General features: G+C 41.7%; 1 protein-coding gene across 1 annotated transcript in view; it reads left to right on the plus strand.

Moving 5' to 3' along the window:
• Nucleotides 1-19,778, plus strand: part of LOC106580125 (mediator of RNA polymerase II transcription subunit 27) — a 103,701-nt gene that overhangs the window by 72,119 nt on the left and 11,804 nt on the right. The window contains exons 5-6 of the mRNA XM_014160826.2: nt 13,410-13,517; nt 16,514-16,555. Coding sequence (XP_014016301.1) covers nt 13,410-13,517; nt 16,514-16,555 — 150 coding nt within the window. The remainder of the gene's footprint in view (nt 1-13,409; nt 13,518-16,513; nt 16,556-19,778) is intronic.

Genomic DNA, 19,778 nt, shown 5'->3' on the forward strand with positions numbered 1-19,778 from the left:
CAGGAAGTGGGATTCTTTTGACGAGAGTGGTTTTCCATTGAATGCCTATTGACTATGTAATTGGTTAGGGCCCAGATTGCAGTTCCTATGGCTTCCACTAGATGTCAACAGTCTTTAGACATGGTTTCAGGCTTGTTTTCTGAAAAATGACAAAGAAAAATACCTTTTGGTCAGGGGACTGGAGAAGCATGCCGTTCTGGATTGCGCACGTGACTGTGTGCACGCCCTTCGTTCTTTTTCCTTTCTATCGAATACGCTATTGTCCGGGTTGAAATATTATCGATTATTTTGATAATTGACACCCTGAGGATTAGTTATAATCGTTTGACATGTTTCGACGAACTTTACCGGTACTATTAGGATGTATTCGTCTGCATGTTTTGACTGCCTTTGAGCCAGTGGATTACTGAACAAATCATGCCAACAAAACTGAGTTTTTGGGATATAAAGAAGGACCTTATTGAACAAAACGACCATTTATTGTGTACCTGGGACCCTTGTGATTGCAACCAGATGAAGATCTTCAAAGGTAAGTGATTTGTTTTATAGCTATTTCTGACTTTCGTGACTCCTCTGCTTGGTTGGAAAATGTTTGTATGCTTTTGTGTGCGGGGCGCTGTCCTCAGATAATCGCATGCTATGCTTTCGCCGTAAAGCCTTTTTGAAATCTGGCAAAGCGGCTGGATTAACGAGAAAGTTAATCTTTTAACCGATGTATAGCACTTGTATTTTCATGAATGTTTATTATTACTATTTCTGTCATTTGAATTTGGCGCTATATACAGAGAAAAGAGTCGGCCCGAGAATTGTACCCTGTGGCACACCCATAGAGACTGCCAGAGGTCCGGACAACAGGCCCTCCGATTTGACACACTGAACTCTGAGAAGTAGTTAGTGAACCAGGCGAGGCAGTCATTTGAGAAACCAAGGCTATTGAGTTTGCCGATAAGAATGCGGTGATTGACAGAGTCGAAAGCCTTGGCCAGGTTGATGAAGACGGCTGCACAGTGCGGTCTTTTATCAATGGTGGTTATGATATCGTTTAGGACCTTGAGCGTGGCTGAGGTGCACCCGTGACCAGCTCAGAAACCAGGTTGCATAGTGGACAAGGTACGGTGGGATTTGAAATGATCTGTTTGTTAACCTGTTGTGGTATAGGGGGCAGTATTTTCACGGCCGGATAAAAAAAACATACCCGATTTAATCTGGTTACTACTCCTGCCCAGAAACTAGAATATGCATATAATTAGTAGATTTGGATAGAAAACACTCTAACGTTTCTAAAACTGTTTGAATGGTGTCTGTGAGTATAACAGAACTCATATGGCAGGCCAAAACCTGAGAAGATTCCATACAGGAAGTGCCCTGTCTGACAATTTGTTGTCCTTCTGTTGCATCTCTATCGACATTACAGCATCTGTGCTGTAACGTGACATTTTCTAAGGCTTCCATTGGCTCTCTAAAGCCGCCAGAAAGTGGAATGGGGTGTCTGCTGTCTCTGGGCGAAGAACAGCAGCAGAATTTGTAAGTGGTCAGCCTGGGGACAGTGACCCTGAGATGCGCGTTCACTAGACTACTCCATTTTTTTCTTTCAGCCTTTGAATGAATACAACGTTGCCCGGTTGGAATATTATCGCTATTTTACGAGAAAAATCGCATAAAAATTGATTTTAAACAGCGTTTGACATGCTTCTAAGTACGGTAATGGAATATTTATTTTTTTAAATGTCACGAAATGCGCTCGCGCGTCACCCTTCGGATAGTGACCTGAACACACGAACAAAATGGAGCTATTTGAATATAACTATGGATTATTTGGAACTAAAACAACATTTGTTGTAGAAGTCCTGGGAGTGCATTCTGACGAAGAACAGCAAAAGGTAATCAAATTTTTCTAATAGTAATTCTGAGTTTAGGTTGTCCCAAACTTGGTGGCTATCAAATTAGCTAGCCGTGATGGCCGAGCAATGTACTCAGAATATTGCGAAATGTGCTTTCGCCGAAAAGCTATTTTAAAATCGGACATAGCGATTGCATAAAGGAGTTCTGTATCTATAATTCTTAAAATAATTATGTATTTTGTCAACGTTTATCGTGAGTAATTTAGTAAATTCACCGGAAGTGTTCAGTGGGTATGCTAGTTCTGAACATCACATGCTAATGTAAAAAGCTGTTTTTTTATATAAATATGAACTTGATTGAACAAAACATGCATGTATTGTATAACATAATGTCCTAGGAGTGTCATCTGATGAAGATCATCAAAGGTTAGTGCTGCATTTAGCTGTGGTTTGGGTATTTGTGATGCATGCTAGTTGCTTGGAAATGGCTGTGTGTTTTTTTTGTGTCTGTACTCTCCTAACATAATCTAATGTTTTGCTTTCGCTGTAAAGCCGTTTGGAAATCGGACAACATGGTTCGATTCAGGAGAAGTGTATCTATAAAATGGTGTAAAATAGTCCTATGTTTGAGAACTTTGAATTATGACATTTTGTGGTTTTAGATTTTGCACTCTGATTTGTCACTGGCTGTTGAATAGTGTGGGACGATTTCGTCCCACCTCCCCTAGAGAGGTTAACTTGTCTTTCAAAGATTTTAGAAAGGCAGGGTAGGATGGATATAGGTCTATAACAGTTTGGGTCTAGAGTGTCTCCCCCTTTGAAGCGTGGGATGACTGCGGCAGCTTTCCAATCTTTGGGGATCTCAGACGATACGAAAGAGAGGTTGAACAGGCTAGTAATAGGGGTTGCAACAATTTCGGCAGATAATTTTAGAAAGAGAGGGTCCAGATTGTCTAGCCCAGCTGATTTGTAGGGATCCAGAATTTGCAGCTCTTTCAGAACATCAGCTGTCTGGATTTGGGTGAAGGAGAAGCAGGGGAGGCGTGGGCAAGTTGATGCAGGGGTTGCAGAGCTGTTGGCCAGGGTAGGGGTAACCAGGTGGAAAGCATGGCCAGCCGTAGAGAAATGTTTATTGAAATTATCGATTATTGTAGATTTATCGGTGGTGACAGTGTTTCTTAGCCTCAGTGCAGTGGGCAGCTGGGAGGAGGTGCTCTTATTCTCCATGGACTTTACAGTGTCCCAAAACTTTTTGGAATTAGTGCTACAGGGTGCACATTTCTGTTTGAAAAAGCTAACCTTAGCTTTCCTAACTGACTCTGTATATTGGTTCCTGACTTCCCTGAAAAGTTGCATATTGCAGGTCTATTTAATGCTAATGCGAACGCCACAGGATGTTTTTGTGCTGGTAAAGAGCAATCAAGTCTGGGGTGAACTAAGGGCTATATCTGTTCTTAGTTCAACATTTTTTGAAAGGGGCATGCTTATTTAAGATGGTGAGGAAATAACTTTTAAAGAGCAACAAGGCATCCTCTACGACGGGATGAGGTCAGTATCCTTCCAGGATACCCGGGGCAGGTCGATTAGAAAGGCCTGCTCGCCGAAGTGTTTTAGGGAGCGTTTGACAGTGATGAGGGGTGGTCGTTTGACCGCGGACCCATTTCGGACGCAGGCAGTGATCGCCGAGATCCTGGTTGAAGACCGCAAAGGTGTATTTAAAGGGCAAGTTGGTCAGGATGATATCTAAGAGGGTGCCCATGGTTACAGATTTAGGGTTTTACCGGGTAGGTTCGTTGATAATTTGTGTGAGATTGATGTATATGCCCGATTAATTAGGGCCGATTTCAAGTTATTTCAAGGTATTTTTGGACGCCGATTTGGCCAATTATTATTATTTTTTTAAATGTTATTATTATTATGTATATAAATAATTTTTTAGACCTTTATTTAACTAGGCAAGTCAGTTAGGTTGTGCAATGTAACAGGAATAACGTTTTGTTTTCGAGATGATAGTTTCCAGATTCGACCATATTAATGACCTAAGGCTCGTATTTCTGTGTGTTATTATGTTATAATTCAGTATATGATTTGATATAGCAGTCTGACTGAGCGGTGGTAGGCAGCAGCAGGCTCGTAAGCGTTCATTCAAAATAGCACTTTCGTGCGTTTTGCCAGCAGCTCTTCGCAATGCATTGCGCTGTTTATGACTTCAAACCTGTCAACTCCCAAGATTAGGCTGGTGTAACCGATGTGAAATGGCTAGCTAGTTAGCCGGGTGCGCGCTAATAGCGTTTCAAACATCACTCCCTCTGAGACTTGGGGTAGTTGTTTCCCCTTGCTCTACATGGGTAACGCTTCTTCGAGGGTGGCTTTTGTCGATGTGTTCCTGGTTCAAGCCCAGGTAGGAGCGAGGAGAGGGACAGAAGCTATACTATTACACTGGCAATACTAAAGTGCTTATAAGAACATCCAATAGTCAGAGGTATATGAAATACAAATCGTATAGAGAGAAATAGTCCTATAATAACTACAACCTAAAACATCTTACCTGGGAATATTGAAGACTCATGTTAAAAGGAACCACCAGCTTTCATATGTTCTCATGTTCTGAGCAAGGAACTTAAACATTAGCTTTTTTACATGGCACATATTGCACTTTTACTTTCTTCTCCAACACTTTGTTTTTGCATTATTTAAACCAAATTGAACATGTTTCATTATTTATTTGAGGCTTAATTGATTTTATTGATGTATTATATTAAGTTAAAATAAGTGTTCATTCAGTATTGTTGTAATTGTCATTATTACAAATAAATAAATAAAAGAAATCGGACGATTAATCGTTCTCGGCTTTTTTTGGCCCTCCAATAATCGGTATCGGTATCGGCGTTGAAAAAAAACAATCGGCCGACCTCTAATTTTTGACATGCGTTTTTCTGGATTTTTTTGTTGTTATTCTGTCTCTCACTGTTCAAATAAACCTAACATTAAAATTATAGACTGATCATTTCTTTGTCAGTGGGCAAACGTACAAAAATCAGCAGGGGATCAAATACTTTTTTCCCTCACTGTATCCCAGTTTAGGTCACCTAACTGTACGAACTCTGAAGATAGATGGGGGGCAATCAATTCACATGTAGTGTCCAGGGCACAGCTGGGGACTGAGGGGGCTCTATAACAAGCGGCAACGGTGAGAGACTTGTTTCTGGAAAGGTGGATTTTTAAAAGTAGAAGCTCGAATTGTTTGGGCACAGACCTGGATAGTATGACAGAACTCTGCATGCTATCTCTGCAGTAGATTGCAACTCTGCCCCCTTTGGCAGTTCTATCTTGTCGGAAATTGTTGTCTTTGGGGATGGAAATTTCAGGATTTTTAGTGGCCTTCCTAAGCCAGGATTTAGACATGGCTAGTACATCAGGGTTGGTGGAGTGTGCTAAAGCAGTGAATAAAACAAACTTAGGGAGGAGGCTTCTGATGTTAACATGAATGAAACCAAGGCTTTTACGGTTACAGAAGTCAACAAATGAGAGCGCCTGGGGAATGGGAGTGGTGCTGGTGCTGGGGGCTGCAGGGCCTGGCTTAACCTCTACATCACCAGAGGAGGAGTAGGATAACGGTACGGCTAAAGGCTATAACAACTGGTTGTCTAGTGTGTTTGGAACACCCTGGGCGTGGAAGAATAGATTCAAATAAAGGGTCCAGGCCAAATGGCAAAAGAGGTATTGTAGCCCAATAATTAGCTGGTGGACCTATTCGGCTAGCCGGGAGATGGGCCTAGCTCGAGGCTAGCTCAAGGCTAACTGGTGCATGCCTTGGGACAGAGACATTAGCCAGGAGTAGCCACTCGGATTGCAGCTAACTAGCTGCGATGATCCGGTGTAAAGGTTCAGAGCTTGAGGTAGGAATCCGAAGATGTGGTAGAGAAGAAGCAGTCCGATATGCTCTGGGCTGATATCACGCTATGCTGACTGGCAGGTATTGACCGAGCTGAGGCTGGCTGTTGTCCGAGTTAACAGTGAAGACCGCTAGCAGTGGCTAACTGACTACTAGCTAGTAGCTAGTTAGCTGGCTAGCCTCTGATGGGGGTTCCGGTTCTAAAGAATAAAAATAGCAGATCCGTAACACATTGGGTGAGGCGGGTTGCAGGAGAGTATATTCAGTCCGTAGATGGAAAGTGAGATTAAAATATATGCAAAGTATATACGAAGAAAATTGTATTTACACGGGACAAGACAAACACACATCCGACTTCTACGCCATCTTTGAGATGTTTCTACAACTTGATTGGAGTCCACCTGTGGTAAATTCAATTGATTGGACATGGAAAGGCACACACCTGTCTATATAAGGTCCCACAGTTGACAGTGCGTGTCAGAGAAAAAAAACCAAGGCATGAGGTCGAAGGAATTGTCTGTACAGCTCAGAGACAGGATTGTGTCGAGGCACAGTTCTGGGGAAGGGTACCAAAAAATGTCTGCAGGTTTGAAGGTCCCAAAGAACACAGTGGCCTCCATCATTCTTAAATGGAAGAAGATTGGAACCACCAAGACTCTGCCTAGAACTGGCCGCCAAGCTGAGCAGTCAGGGGAGAAGGGCCTTGGTCAGGGAGGTGAGCAAGAACACAATGGTCACTCTTACAGAGCTAAATCCTCTGTGGAGATAGTAGAACTTTCCAGAAGGACAACCATCTCTGCAGCACTCCAACAATCAGGGCTTTATGAGAGAGTGGCCAGATGGAAGCCACTCCTCAGTAAAAGGCACATGCCAGCCTGCTTGGAGTTTGCCAAAAGGCACCTAAAGACTCTCAGACCATATGAAACAAGATTCTCTGGTCTGATGAAACCAAGATTAAACTCTTTGGCCTGAATGCCAAGCGTCACATCTGGAGGAAACTATCCCTACGGGGAAAAGCATGGTGGTGGCAGCATCATGCTGTGGGGATGTATTTTTGTGGGAGGGACTGGGAGACTAGTCAGGATCGAGGGAAAGATGAACGGAGTAAGCCTGCTCCAGAGCACTTAGAACCTCCGACTGGGGCGACGTTTAACCTTCCAACAGCAGAACGACCAAGTCTCTGAATGACTCAGCCAGAGTCCGGACTTGAACCCAATCAAACATCTCTGGAGAGACCTGAACTTGAGAGGATCTTGGGAGTAGAATGGGCGCATCTTCCCAAATACAAGTGTGCCAAGCTTGTCGCATCATACCCAAGAAGATTCAAGGCTGTAATCGCTGCAAAGGTGCTTCAACAAACTACTGAGTAAAGGGTCTGAATACTTATGTAGATGTGATATTTCAGTTAATTTATTTTGTATAAATTTACTAACATTTCTTTACCAGTTTTTACTTTTTAATTATGGGGTATTATGTGTAGATTTTTGAATAAGGCTGTAAAAAAAAGTCAAGGGGTCTGAATACTTTCCGAATGCACTGTAGTTGATGTCAATCCACCTTGGAAAAGAAAACCCTGGTGAATGCAGTTGTTTACAGAACCATTTACAGTACCGTTACAATCAAGTTGATTTAAGACATTTTATCTGTTTAGGATTAGAAACTTAATTCGCTCATAAACTGGAAAACAGGAACTATTTTTGTTTTAGCTGCACCACATCAGTGTGTACGGGAGACTGGGGACAATTGTATTTTTTTTGTCTTTTATGCTATTGCTCAGACCTCACTTGATCTAGGCCAGTCATTTTTATGATTTAAGAAACTTACATCTATCTCCTAACCATTCGTACCATTTTTAGTTCTGTACATATGACCGTTGGATCACAATATTGATTTTAGTTGTAACAGTAGCTGCGGTCAAATGTAACACCTAAAAAATAAACCAAATAAACTCACTAAAATGTTTAATAATTAACATATGTTATGTTTTTAAAGTTAAGTGAGTTTAACTTCATAGACATACAGTGCCTTCAGAAAGTATTCACACCCCTTGACTTTTTCCACATGTTGTGTCAGTTTAAATTTAAAATGGATTCAATTGAGAATATTTGTCACTAGCCCAGAAAAAAATACCCCATAATGTAAAGTGGAATTATGTTTTTACAAATGAATTAAAAATTAAAATGTTGAGTCAATAAGTATTTAATCCCTTTGTATTGGCAAGCCTAAATAAATTCAGGAGTAAAAATGTACTTAACAAGTCACATAAGTTGCATGGACTCACTCTGTGTGCAGTAATAGTGTTTAAACATGATATTTGAATGACTACTTAATCTCTGTACCTCACACATACAATTATTTGTAAGGTCCCTCAGTCAAGCAGTGAATTTCAAACACAGATTCAGCCAGAAAGACCAGGGTGGTTTTCCAATGCCTGGCAAAAAAGGGCACCTATTGGTAGATAAAAAAATAAATAATAATTAAGCAAAAGCTAACATTGAATGTCCCTTGGAGCATGGTGAAGTTATTAACTACGCTTTGGATGGTGTATCAATAGACCCAGTCACTACAAAGAAGAATTTTGAAAATAATAGTAGGCTAATGTTGCAGAATCCAGGTGTGGAAAGCTCTTAGCGACTTACCCAGAAAGACTCACATCTGTAATTGCTGCCAAAGGTGCTTCTACAAAGTACTGATTCGGGGTTGGAATACTTATCTAATCAATATATATTAGTGTTTTTTATATATAAATATAAATTCTAACATTAAAAATTCTAACATTCTAACAAATGTTAGAATTTTTCTTACACTTTGACAGAGTATTTTGTTAAAATCATTGACAAAAAAATGACAATTAAATCAATTTTAATCCCACTTTAACACTATAAAATGTGGAAAAAGTCAAGGTGTGTGAATACTTTCTGAAGGCACTGTATGTTGGCTAAACATCATGTTAAACACTATTATTGCACACACAACTTAATTTGTCTTGTTAAGCAAATTTGTACTCCTGAACTTATTTAGGCTTGCTGTAACAAAGGGGTTGAATACTTATTGACTCAAGACATTTCAGCTTTTCATTTTTTATTAATTTGTAAATATTTAAAAAAACATAATTCCACTTTGACATTATGGTGTGTGTGTGTGTGTGTGTGTGTGTGTGTGTGTGTGTGTGTGTGTGTGTGTGTGTGTGTGTGTGTGTGTGTGTGGACCAGTGACCAAAAATCTAATTTTTATCCATTTTGAAATCAAGCTATAACAACTGAAAAAAAAGACTTTTGCCCATAAAACTAGAAAATAATGAGACATTTGGCTGAAACATTTCAAGCAGGGGGAACCTAAATGGGCATGTATTGAGTGAGTTGAATCACTCTAGCTTGTTTCTGTTTGGAGAAATTCTAAGTTTTACAATTGCCCCATGCCCCTGGTCTCCCCTTCTCCCGACGTACAGTCCGTACTGGGCCTATTAATTGAAGTGATGGAATTAAATATTATTCTTAGCTTCTTATTGACTTGTGAGTTACAAAATTATTTGACCAAAACTTTGTCAATTACCATCTTTTTCTTGCGGAGTAGGCCTAATAGAGAAATACTGAAAAGGCTCCAAAAAAAGCCTACTAAAATTACTGAAAAGTTTACTAAGAAGGAGAATTGATTTGAATTTGTTGTAGCTGAAGAGATTGGTGACTGTTTATCAGGCATGGGAGATGGAAGCCTGTCCAGTGTGCTTTAGTTAGTCAGTCAGTCAGTGTGGATGAGCCTCAGGGCCTGGCCAGGCCTGGGCAGAGAACTAGGGCCCGCCTCTATAAAAGGCCTGTCGTCAGTAATGGATTCTCCCTTTGAGCACCTGTCTTTCTGGGGAGCAAGCGGGCCGCCGGAGAGACATGGCAGCCTTTGAGCCTCCCTGACACTCCTGAATTTAATAAGCCCAGCCGCTAAAGAAGGGGAAATGTGTGTTGCTGAGGCACCCTAATGAAATATGATTGGATGCGGATGGGTTTTCTTGACATGTTTAATCACGTCGAATCCCCACTCCTCTGTTGAATTTAAAAGGGCTGTGCAGGTCTGCAATATTCAAAGTGTTCAAAGTGTATTTTGGTGTCATCTCTCTGAAGGTCTTTTGGAGAGACCGGTCTTTGTGTGCACTGCTTTTAGTAGTGGTTCTGGGTTGATCGACAGTTTAACCTGACTAGAAGAGATAGTCGACTTGGGCTGGCCAGGCAGGAAGACTTTCTTCCTCTTTTCCTGCATGAGTAAAAGGGTCATTTTACTTAGTTAGCCTCGTACTGTTTTGGAACCATCACTGTCTTTTACTTGTCTGTGCTAACACACTAAACAGGAGGACGTTTCTCTCCTCTCTAAACTGCACTCGATGTGTTCAGGCACTCCTCGAAATGAGTTTGTCGATCACCTCTCCAATTAGCAGGCTTACAAGAGCTCTGGAAATGACAAGCCTTATACAGAAGCCTCTTAGGCCATCTAACCAGCCGTCTTCTGCGGGGAAACAAATACTATTCAATGGTGATATTTTCCTCATTAATGGATTTATTCATTTATGCATGGAGGATCGTTAGATTCTCTGTCACCGGACTTAAAAAGTGTCCTTTTCTTTCTTCTTTTGGAGTGCAGAACAATCCATCAAGTCAAATGCTTTTGAAGTGTTAGACAATGCTGGGGGTTTTCCTCACCGCACAAATTCAAATACCAAACCTCTTACTGTTCCGCCATGAACTGAAACTCTGGTCAGCTTCCATAGGATTTAGAACTAGCAAAACATAGAACTGGTCAACTTTTGGCCAGATGTCTTGGTAACACTTCATTTTACAGTACTCTTTCCACACTGTCCGATATTATCAGGAAATTATATGGCAACAAATGGATAGGCTACAAGTTTAGCAAAGCCTAATTAAGAGAGAATGCTACACAATTCTTGTGAAAATGTTTTATTTGTCTAAAAACATGCATTTTCCTTGAACTGTGTACTCAGACTAGGCTGTAGGTATACCATATCAGCTCGCATTGACATTCTCTACACAATGTTCTCAGCTTAGCGAAGCCTGATGAAGACTCTTTAGAGTTGTGAACATTACATTATTTGTAGATTATAGCCTAATATCCAGGTAAATATCTGATAATATACACTACCGTTCAAAAGTTTGGGGTCACTTAGAAATGTCTTTGTTTTTGAAAGAAAAGCCAAAAAAATTGTCCATTAAAATAACATCAAATTGATCAGAAATACACTTTAGACATTGTTAATGTTGTAAATGACTATTGTAGCTGGAAACGGCAGATTTTTTTTAATGGAATATCTACATAGGCGTACAGAGGCCCATTATCAGCAACCATCACTCCTGTGTTCCATTGGCACATTGTGTTAGCTAATCCAAGTTTATCATTTAGAAAGGCTAATTGATCATTAGAAAACCCTTTTGCAATTATGTTAGCACAGCTGACGACTGTTGTTCTGATTAAAGAAGCAATAAAACTGGCCTTTAGACTAGTTGAGTATCTGGAGCATCAGCATTTGTGGGTTTGATTACAGGCTGAAAATGGCCAGAAACAAAGTCCTTTCTTCTGAAACTCGTCAGTCTGTTCTTGTTCGGAGAAATTAAGGCTATTCCATGTGAGAAATTGCCAAGAAACTGAAGATCTCGTACAACGCTGTGTACTACTTCCTTCACAGAACGGAGCAAACTGGCTCTTACCAGAATAGAAAGAGTGGGAGGTCCCGGTGCACAACTGAGCAAGAGGACAAGTACATTATAGGATCTAGTTTGAGAAACAGACGCCTCACAAGTCCTCAACTGGCAGCATCATTAAATAGTACCCGCAAAACACCAGTCTCAATGTCAACAGTGAAGAGGCAACTCCGGGATGATGGCCTTCTTGGCAAAGAAAAAGCCATATCTTAGACTGGCCAATAAAAATAAAATATTAAGATGGGCAAAATAACACACACACTGGACAGAGGAAGATTGGAAAAAAGTGTTATGTTCAGACGAATCGAAGTTTGAGGTGTTCGGATCACAAAGAAGAACATTCGTGAGACGCAGAAACCTTTTTTAAAAATGCTGTAGGAGTGCTTGACGCCATCTGTCAAGCATGGTGGAGGCAATGTGATGGTCTGGGGGTGCTTTGGTGGTGGTAAAGTGGGAGATTTGTACAGGGTAAAGGGATCTTGAAGAAGGAAGGCTATCACTCCATTTTGCAACGCCATGCCATACCGTGGACGGTGCTTAACTGGAGCCAATTTCCTCCTACAACAGGACAATGACCCAAAGCACAGCTCCAAACTATGCAAGAACGATTTAGGGAAGAAGCAGTCAGCTGGTATTCTGTCTATAATGGAGTGGCCAGCACAGTCACCGGATCTCAACCCTATTGAGCTGTTGTGGGAGCAGCTTGACCGTATGGTATGTAAGAAGTGCCCATCAAGCCAATCCAACTTGTGGGAGGTGCTTCAGGAAGCATGGGGTGAAATCTCTTCAGATTACCTCAACAAATTGACAACAAGAATGCCAAAGGTCTGCAAGGCTGTAATTGCTGAAAATGGAGGATTCTTTGACGAAAGCAAAGTTTGAAGGACACAATTATTATTTCAATTAAAAATCATTATTTATAACCTTGTCAACATCTTGACTATATTTCCTATTCATTTTGCAACTCATTTCTTGTATGTTTTCATGGAAAACAAGGACATTTCTAAGTGACCCCAAACTTTTGAACGGTAGAGTACGTAAAATAAACTGCCACTGAGTATTAAGAGTTTTTTGTTTTTTATTGAAAAAAATGGATGTGTACTTAGTGTATTTTGTAACCTGTAACCTCCATTGCCACATCTTTTTTGTCTCTCTAAGGCGTTGTTGCTCAGTTCATGCAATGTCATACAGTCTTCCATTGAATCCAACTGATTTGGCTTGTTTCAATGAGAGGGTTTCTCAGTCACCATCTCTTTCTCATGTTTGAGTGGAGTCATGAAAAGAGTTGAAGCCCTCCCAAACACTGTGCTCTCCCTGTCAATCTGGGACGGTGTTTCCCGCCCACTCGCCGACCGAGCCAGAGCGCTGCCTGGGATTAATAATTCAGGCTGGGTAGAGCAGACGATAAGCACCGCTTTTTTGTTCTGGGGATGCTGCTGATGTTTGAACAGATTTGACAAATAAAGAGGGGGCTTTTCTCCTATCATGCTCCCCTTCTTCCCCCTTTCCTCCCCCACCTCTGTCTCTCCCCCCTATCTCCAGTACTTGCAGTGGGAAGTCCAAAAGAGGCCGATTTCCACTGTGTCTCATTCTTATCCCGCTGCTCTTATACAGAGATACCCAAAGACCTCAAGTCAAAGCCCTCTGTAAGCTTTCCTTATCCTTCAAAGATCAAGGTCAATGTCTAACACAGGCACACTTTGCAGTTCAGCAATTCTGTTTGTCAAGCGCGTGTCGGATGCAAAGAGGTGTCTGCTCTTTTCCAAGGTTAATTCACTGGAAAGGTTGCGTACAGCAAGCCTATTGGGCCATCCAGTGGAGAGCACTATAGGTTGTAGGTTAACCACCGCCTCAAGGGGAAAGAGAAGGGGAGAGAAGGCTAAGCACATTTCTTTGGCATGGTGGTAGGTTAGGAGAGACTGAACAGTGCTGAATTTGTTATTGTCTTTTCCTCTCTGCTGTCTCTTTCTTTAGGTGACGTTGGGGAAAGTGCTGAAAACCATTGTGGTGATGAGAAGCCTGTTCATAGACCGGACCATCGTGAGAGGATTCAACGAGAACGTGTATTCCGAGGATGGCAAGGTATTGCTTTAAATGGGAGGTTTTTGCCCAAACAACTGGATTGAGTAGTACTGCATGTGATAGTGAGGTGCAACCCTCTCTCCATTGCAAAAATACAAGTACAGTCTTTTTTTATTTGACATAAGAGGCGTCATACTAGGCATACAGTGCCTTCTGAAAGTATTCAGACCCCTGGATTAAATAAAAACAATTATTCAGCAATCTACACACAATACCCTATAATAACAAAGTGAAAACAGGTTTGTAGACATTTTTGCAAATGTATTAAAAATAAAAAACAAAAATACCTTATTTGCACAAGTATTTAGACCCTTTGCTATGAGACTCGAAATTGAGCTGAGGTGCATCTTGTTTCCATTGATCATCCTTGAGATGTTTCTACAACTTGATTGGAGTCCACCTGTGGTACATTAAATTGATTTGACATGATTTGGAAAGGCATACACCTGTCTATATAAGATCCCACTGTTGACAGTTCATGTCAGAGCAAAAACCAAGCCATGAGGTCGAAGGAATTGTCCGTACAGCTCCGAGACGACAGGATTGTATCGAGGCACAGATCTGGGGAAGGGTACCAAAAAAGGTCTGCAGCATTGAAGGTCCCCAAGAACACAGTGACCTCCATCATTCTTAAATGGAAGAAGTTTGGAACCACCAAGACTCTGCCTAGACCTGGCCGCCCGGCCAAACTGAGCAATCGGGGAAGAAGGGCCTTGGTCAGGGAGGTTACCAAGAACCCGATGGTCACTCTGACAGAGCTCTGGAGTTCCTCTGTGGAGATGGGAGAATCTTCCAGAAGGATAACCATCTCTGCAGCACTCTACCAATCAGGCCTTTATTGTAGAGTAGCCAGATGGAAGCCACTCCTCAGTAAAAGGTACATGACAGCCCGCTTGGAGTTTGTCAAAATACACCTAAAGACTCTCAGATCATGAGAAACAAGATTCTCTGGTCTGATGAAACCAAGATTCAACTCTTTGGCCTGAATGCCAAGCGTCACGTCGGGACTAGTCAGAATCGAGGCAAAGATGAACGGAGCAAAATACAGAGAGAGATCCTTGATGGAAACCTGCTCCAGAGCGCTCAGGACCTCGGACTGGGACAAAGGTTTACCTTCCAACAGGACAACGACCCTAAGCACACAGCCAAGACAACGCAGGAGTGGCTTTGGGACAAATTTCTGAATGTCCTTGAGTGGCCCAGCCAGAGCCCGGACTTGAACCGGATCAAACATCTCTGGAGAGACCTGAAAATAGCTGTGCAGCAATGCTCCCCATCAAACCTGACAGATCTTGAGAGGATCTGCAGAGAAGAATGGGAGAAACTCCCCAAATACAGGTGTGCCAAGCTTGTAGCGTCATACCCAAGAAGACTCGATGCTGTAATCGCTGCCAAAGGTGCTTCAGCAAAGTACTATGTAAAAGAGTCTGAATACTTATGTAAATGTTATGTTTCAGTTTTATTTATAAATTAGCAAACATTTCTACAAACAAGTTTTTGCTTTGTCATCATGGGGTATTGTGTGTAGATTGAGGGGGAAAAAAGATTTCATCAATTTTAGAATAAGGCTGTAATGTAGCAATGTGGAAAAAGTCAAGGGGTCTGAATACTTTACGAATGCACTGTATATTATCTGTACACATCCAAGGAGAGTTCAGTCCTCTTGAGAGTTTCCTGGGTACCATGAATGGGTCTCTCTGGGCTATGTTTTCAAAGTGACCTCATATAGCCTCCTATCGAACAGTTTTGTTAGAGGGCTGACGGTTTCCAGCTGCTAACGTAAGAGTATGCAATCCAGGGTCTGGACCTACAATCCTCATTGTCAGTTTTCTGTTGGCACTGTTGAATCATTTAGATGACGGCTTCCTTTATCAGTCTCTCACATGAAAAGCTTGTAAAGGATGGGAGACATTGGCTTTCCTCTATGATTTCCCGTCTGTCAGATTCAACATTAGTCCCTCGTTCATTTTGAATATGGCTCTGTGTTGGTGTTTCGCCCTCACTCCGGGACTCTTTGAACTGACATGAATATGAGGAGGCCATCAAAGCCACAGAGAACTAGCACTGTTAATTAAGCCAATGAATGGGAGACTTTTGAACCTCCTGCTACAACAGTGTTGTCTGATGTACTCAATTGTGTGTGTGTTCATGCATGTGTGTTTACAATCAAGCTAACCAGGTACTTTATAGAGATAATCTGCTCCTTGGAAAATGTTTTGTAGTCCAGACATTCCCAAAGCGCCACCTAGGATGACTTAGACACAACAGCAGCAGCCAGGGTTTAGTTTAGGGTGTCTTGCCTCGTCTGCTCCATCCCTCAGGGTCCACCATCGCCATTTTCTCCACTAATTATCATATGGTAAGAAGCAGCAGGAGCCGCAAGCTGAGCCTCCTAGCGTACAGAAAGAGAGAGGAAAAAGGAGAAGGAAAACTGCACTATCAAAGGAGGGCTTCAAAGACTATCTAAGGCATCTCTTGGGTAATTTGCGATCCTGTATTCTTCCCCCTTCAAAGGGTCTCTGTGTGTCGGGAGTGGGTAGAGGGACAGAGGGGGATCGAATCCGATTTCTCTAATAAATGCTGACACCGGGCCTGTTTGATATTAGATTCAGGGGAGCGTTTTGATTTGTTAACGCCTTTGAAAGTGTTTGGACAACCTTCACACAATCTCCTGCCCACCTCTCCTCATTTACTGTAGGACCATGGAAGCTAGAGGACAGTAGGGCGGCAAGAGAGAGGAATCATTTGAACAAAAAATATAGACCTGATCAAAACCCCAGAATACAATGCTAATGAATGGTGTGACGAATACCAAGAGAAAGTTGATGGCGTTGTCAGTCTTGATGATGACGACAACAACATGTTTACTCCAATCCCATTGTTCTGAACGCACCAAAGGAACACTTGGTGTGATTTGCATCATATACAACTGAAGAAAAGAATGTGTAATGTTTGAAAATGAATAATGGCAATCATTTCTCCTTTTCTCTCCTCAGCTGGATATCTGGTCGAAGTCAAACTATCAAGTATTTCAAAAGGTGAGACTTCATCTTTATGTGTTCACCCCAGACTGAGGTGCAATTCCCACTTGGCAGGCGCCAACCTTAGGAACTCATGAATAGTCACGTAGGTCTCCATATTGTGGTCCAGTCGGTCTCTCTCCCGTTGGGCCACCTGTTACTGTGTGTTCTTCTCTCTCACTAGTCAAGCCCTGTCATACCAAAATATACTCTGTTACCTGTTGGATTTCATTTTAAACTAAAACCACTTTCCATCATTATCAGCTCTGGCAAGCATACGGAGGTTATGAGTCGTCCTCACTCCCCTCCCTCATCAAATCTCAACAGGCATGGGCATGGCAGCCTATGGGCATGGCAGCCTATGGGCATGGCAGCCTATGGGCATGGCTGCCTATGGGCATGGCAGCCTATGGGCATGGCAGCCTATGGGCATGGCAGCCTATGGGCAGCCAACCGCCACACACACACACACACACACACACCAGTGACAGCGATGAAGCCAACATGAATAGAAAGAGAGCACACAAATGTGTCTTTCATAGAGAATTCTCAATTGTATGTTTTATTTATTTATTACTTTTAACAGTTGATCAGCTTTACTATTGCAGATAGATTGTGGCTTCCATCATTGTAATTGTCTGCATCATTTCCAATCACCCAAATATTTTGGGGTAAGTAGATACAGTACCAGTCAAAAGTTTGGACAGTTTTGAAAGTTTTTTTTCTTTAAAGAAAAAAAATTAACTATTTTCTACATTGTAGAATAATAGTGAAGACATCAAATCTATGAAATAACACATATGAAATAATGTAGTAACCAAGAAAGTGTTAAACAAATTTTAGAATCTTCAAAGTAGCCACCCTTTGCCTTGATGAAAGCTTTGCACACCCTTGGCATTCTCTCAACCAGCTTCACCTGGAATACTTTTCCAACAGTCTTGTAGGAGTTCCCACATATGCTGAGCACTTGTTGGCTCCTTTTCTTTCACTCTGCGGTCCAACTCCTCCCAAACCATCTCAATTGGGTTGAGGTTGGGTGTTTGTGAAGGCCAAGTAATCTGATGCAGCACTCCGTCACTCTCCTTCTTAGTCAAATAGCCCTTACACTGGCTGGAGGTGTGTTGGGTCATTGTCCTGTTGAAAAACAAATGATAGTCCCCCTAAGCGCAAACCAGATGGGATGGCATATCGGTGCAGAATGCTGTGGTAACCTTGCTGGTTAAGTGTGCCTTGAATTCTAAATAAATCACTGACAGTGTCACCAGCAAAGCACCATCACACCTCCTCCTCCATGCTACATGGTGGGAACCACACATGCGGCAAACATCCGTTCACCTACTCTGCATCTCACAAAGACATGGCGGTTGGAACCAAAAGTCTCAAATTTGGACTCGTCAGACCAAAGGACAGATTTCCACGATCTAATGTCCATTGCTTGTGTTTCTTGGCCCAAGCAAGTCTCTTCTTCTTATTGGTGTCCTTTAGTAGTGGTATCTTTGCAGCAATTCAACCATGAAGGCCTGATCCACGCGGGCTCTTCTGAACAGTTGGTGTTGAGATGTGTCTGTTACTTGAACTCTGAAGCATTTATTTGGACTGGTAACTAATGAACTTATCCTCTGCAGCAGAGGTAACTCTGGGCCTTCCTTTCCTGTGGCGGTCCTCATGAGAGACAGTTTCATCATAGCGCTTGATGGTTTTTGCAACTGTACTTGAAGAAACTTTCAAAGTTCTTGAAATGTTCCATATTGACTGACCTTCATATCTAAAAGTAATGATGGTCTGTCGTTTCTTTTTGCTTATTTGAGCTGTTCTTGCCATAATATGGACTTGGTTTTTTACCAAATAGGGCTATCTTCTGTATACCAACCCTACCTTGTCACAACACAACTGATTGGCTCAATCGCATTAAGAAGGAAAGAAATTCCACAAATTAACGTTTAACAAGGCACACCTCATGAAGCTGGTTGAGAGAATGCCAAGAGTGTGCAAAGCTGTCATCACGGCAAAGGGTGGCTACTTTAAAGACTCTCAAATATAAAATGTATTTAGATTTGTTTAACACTTTTCTGGTCACTACATGATTTCATGTATGTTATTTCAAAGTTTTGTTGTCTTCACTATTATTCTACAATGTTTACAGTACCAGTCAAAAGTTTGGACACACCTACTCATTCCAGGGTTTTTCTTTACTTTTTTACTAATGGACAACAACTCTTAGGCTTCTACCACTAGCTTATACATTCTGTTTGCATTTTACGGACACGGTATAGGACACTCAACCCCCTCCCATCTGTCTCTGAGCACAACATCCAGTATTTCCATAGATTCTACATATTGTAAATTAAAGATAAAAAAGTCTAAGACTTATATTATTAATCGATTGACTATGACTTTTTAAGTCACCCAGCAGTGCTATTTGCAAAGTTGGCTCCAGGTAAATGTTGCAATGCTTAAGCCATTCCTGAACCTGCGACCCAAAACAATCTACATATGTACCAAAACAAATGATCTAATGATTATGTCTCTTTGCAGCAAAATCTGCAGAGCTGGGATGGTTGTATCCCCCATATATATATAAAACATTCTATTGGTTGCAAGAATTTTGTGTAATAATTTAAATCGAAAAGCTCAGTTTTAAATCATATCAAACTTTATTTGTCACATGCGCCGAATACAAGTGTAGACTTTACAGTGAAATGCTTACTTACGAGCCCGTAACCAACAGTGCAGTTCAAGAAGAAGAAATATATACCAAGTAGATTAAAATAAAAAGTAACACAATAATAATAACAATAACGAGGCAATATACAGGGGTGCACCGGTACCAAGTCAGTGTGCAGGGGGTACAGGCTAGTTGAGGTAATCTGTACATGTAGGTGGGGGCGAAGTGACTATGCATAGGTAACAAACCAACAGCGAATAGCAGCAGTGTTCAAAAGGGAGAGGGGGTCAGTGTAAATTGTCCAGTGGTGATTTTATGAATTGTTCAGCAGTCTTATGGCTTGGGGGTAGAAGCTGTTGAGGAGCCTTTTGGTCCTAGACTTGGCACTCCGGTACCGCTTGCCGTGCGGTAGCAGAGAAAACAGTCTAACTTGGGTAACTGGAGTCTGACAATTTTATGGGCTTTCCTCTGACACCGCCTATTACATAGGTCCTGGATGGCAAGAAGCTTGGCCCCAGTGATGTACTGGGCCGTTCGCACTACCCTCTGTAGCGCCTTACGGTCAGATGCCGAGAA

This window comes from Salmo salar, chromosome ssa20 (assembly GCF_905237065.1).
Source record: "Salmo salar chromosome ssa20, Ssal_v3.1, whole genome shotgun sequence".
Taxonomy (NCBI): domain Eukaryota; kingdom Metazoa; phylum Chordata; class Actinopteri; order Salmoniformes; family Salmonidae; genus Salmo; species Salmo salar.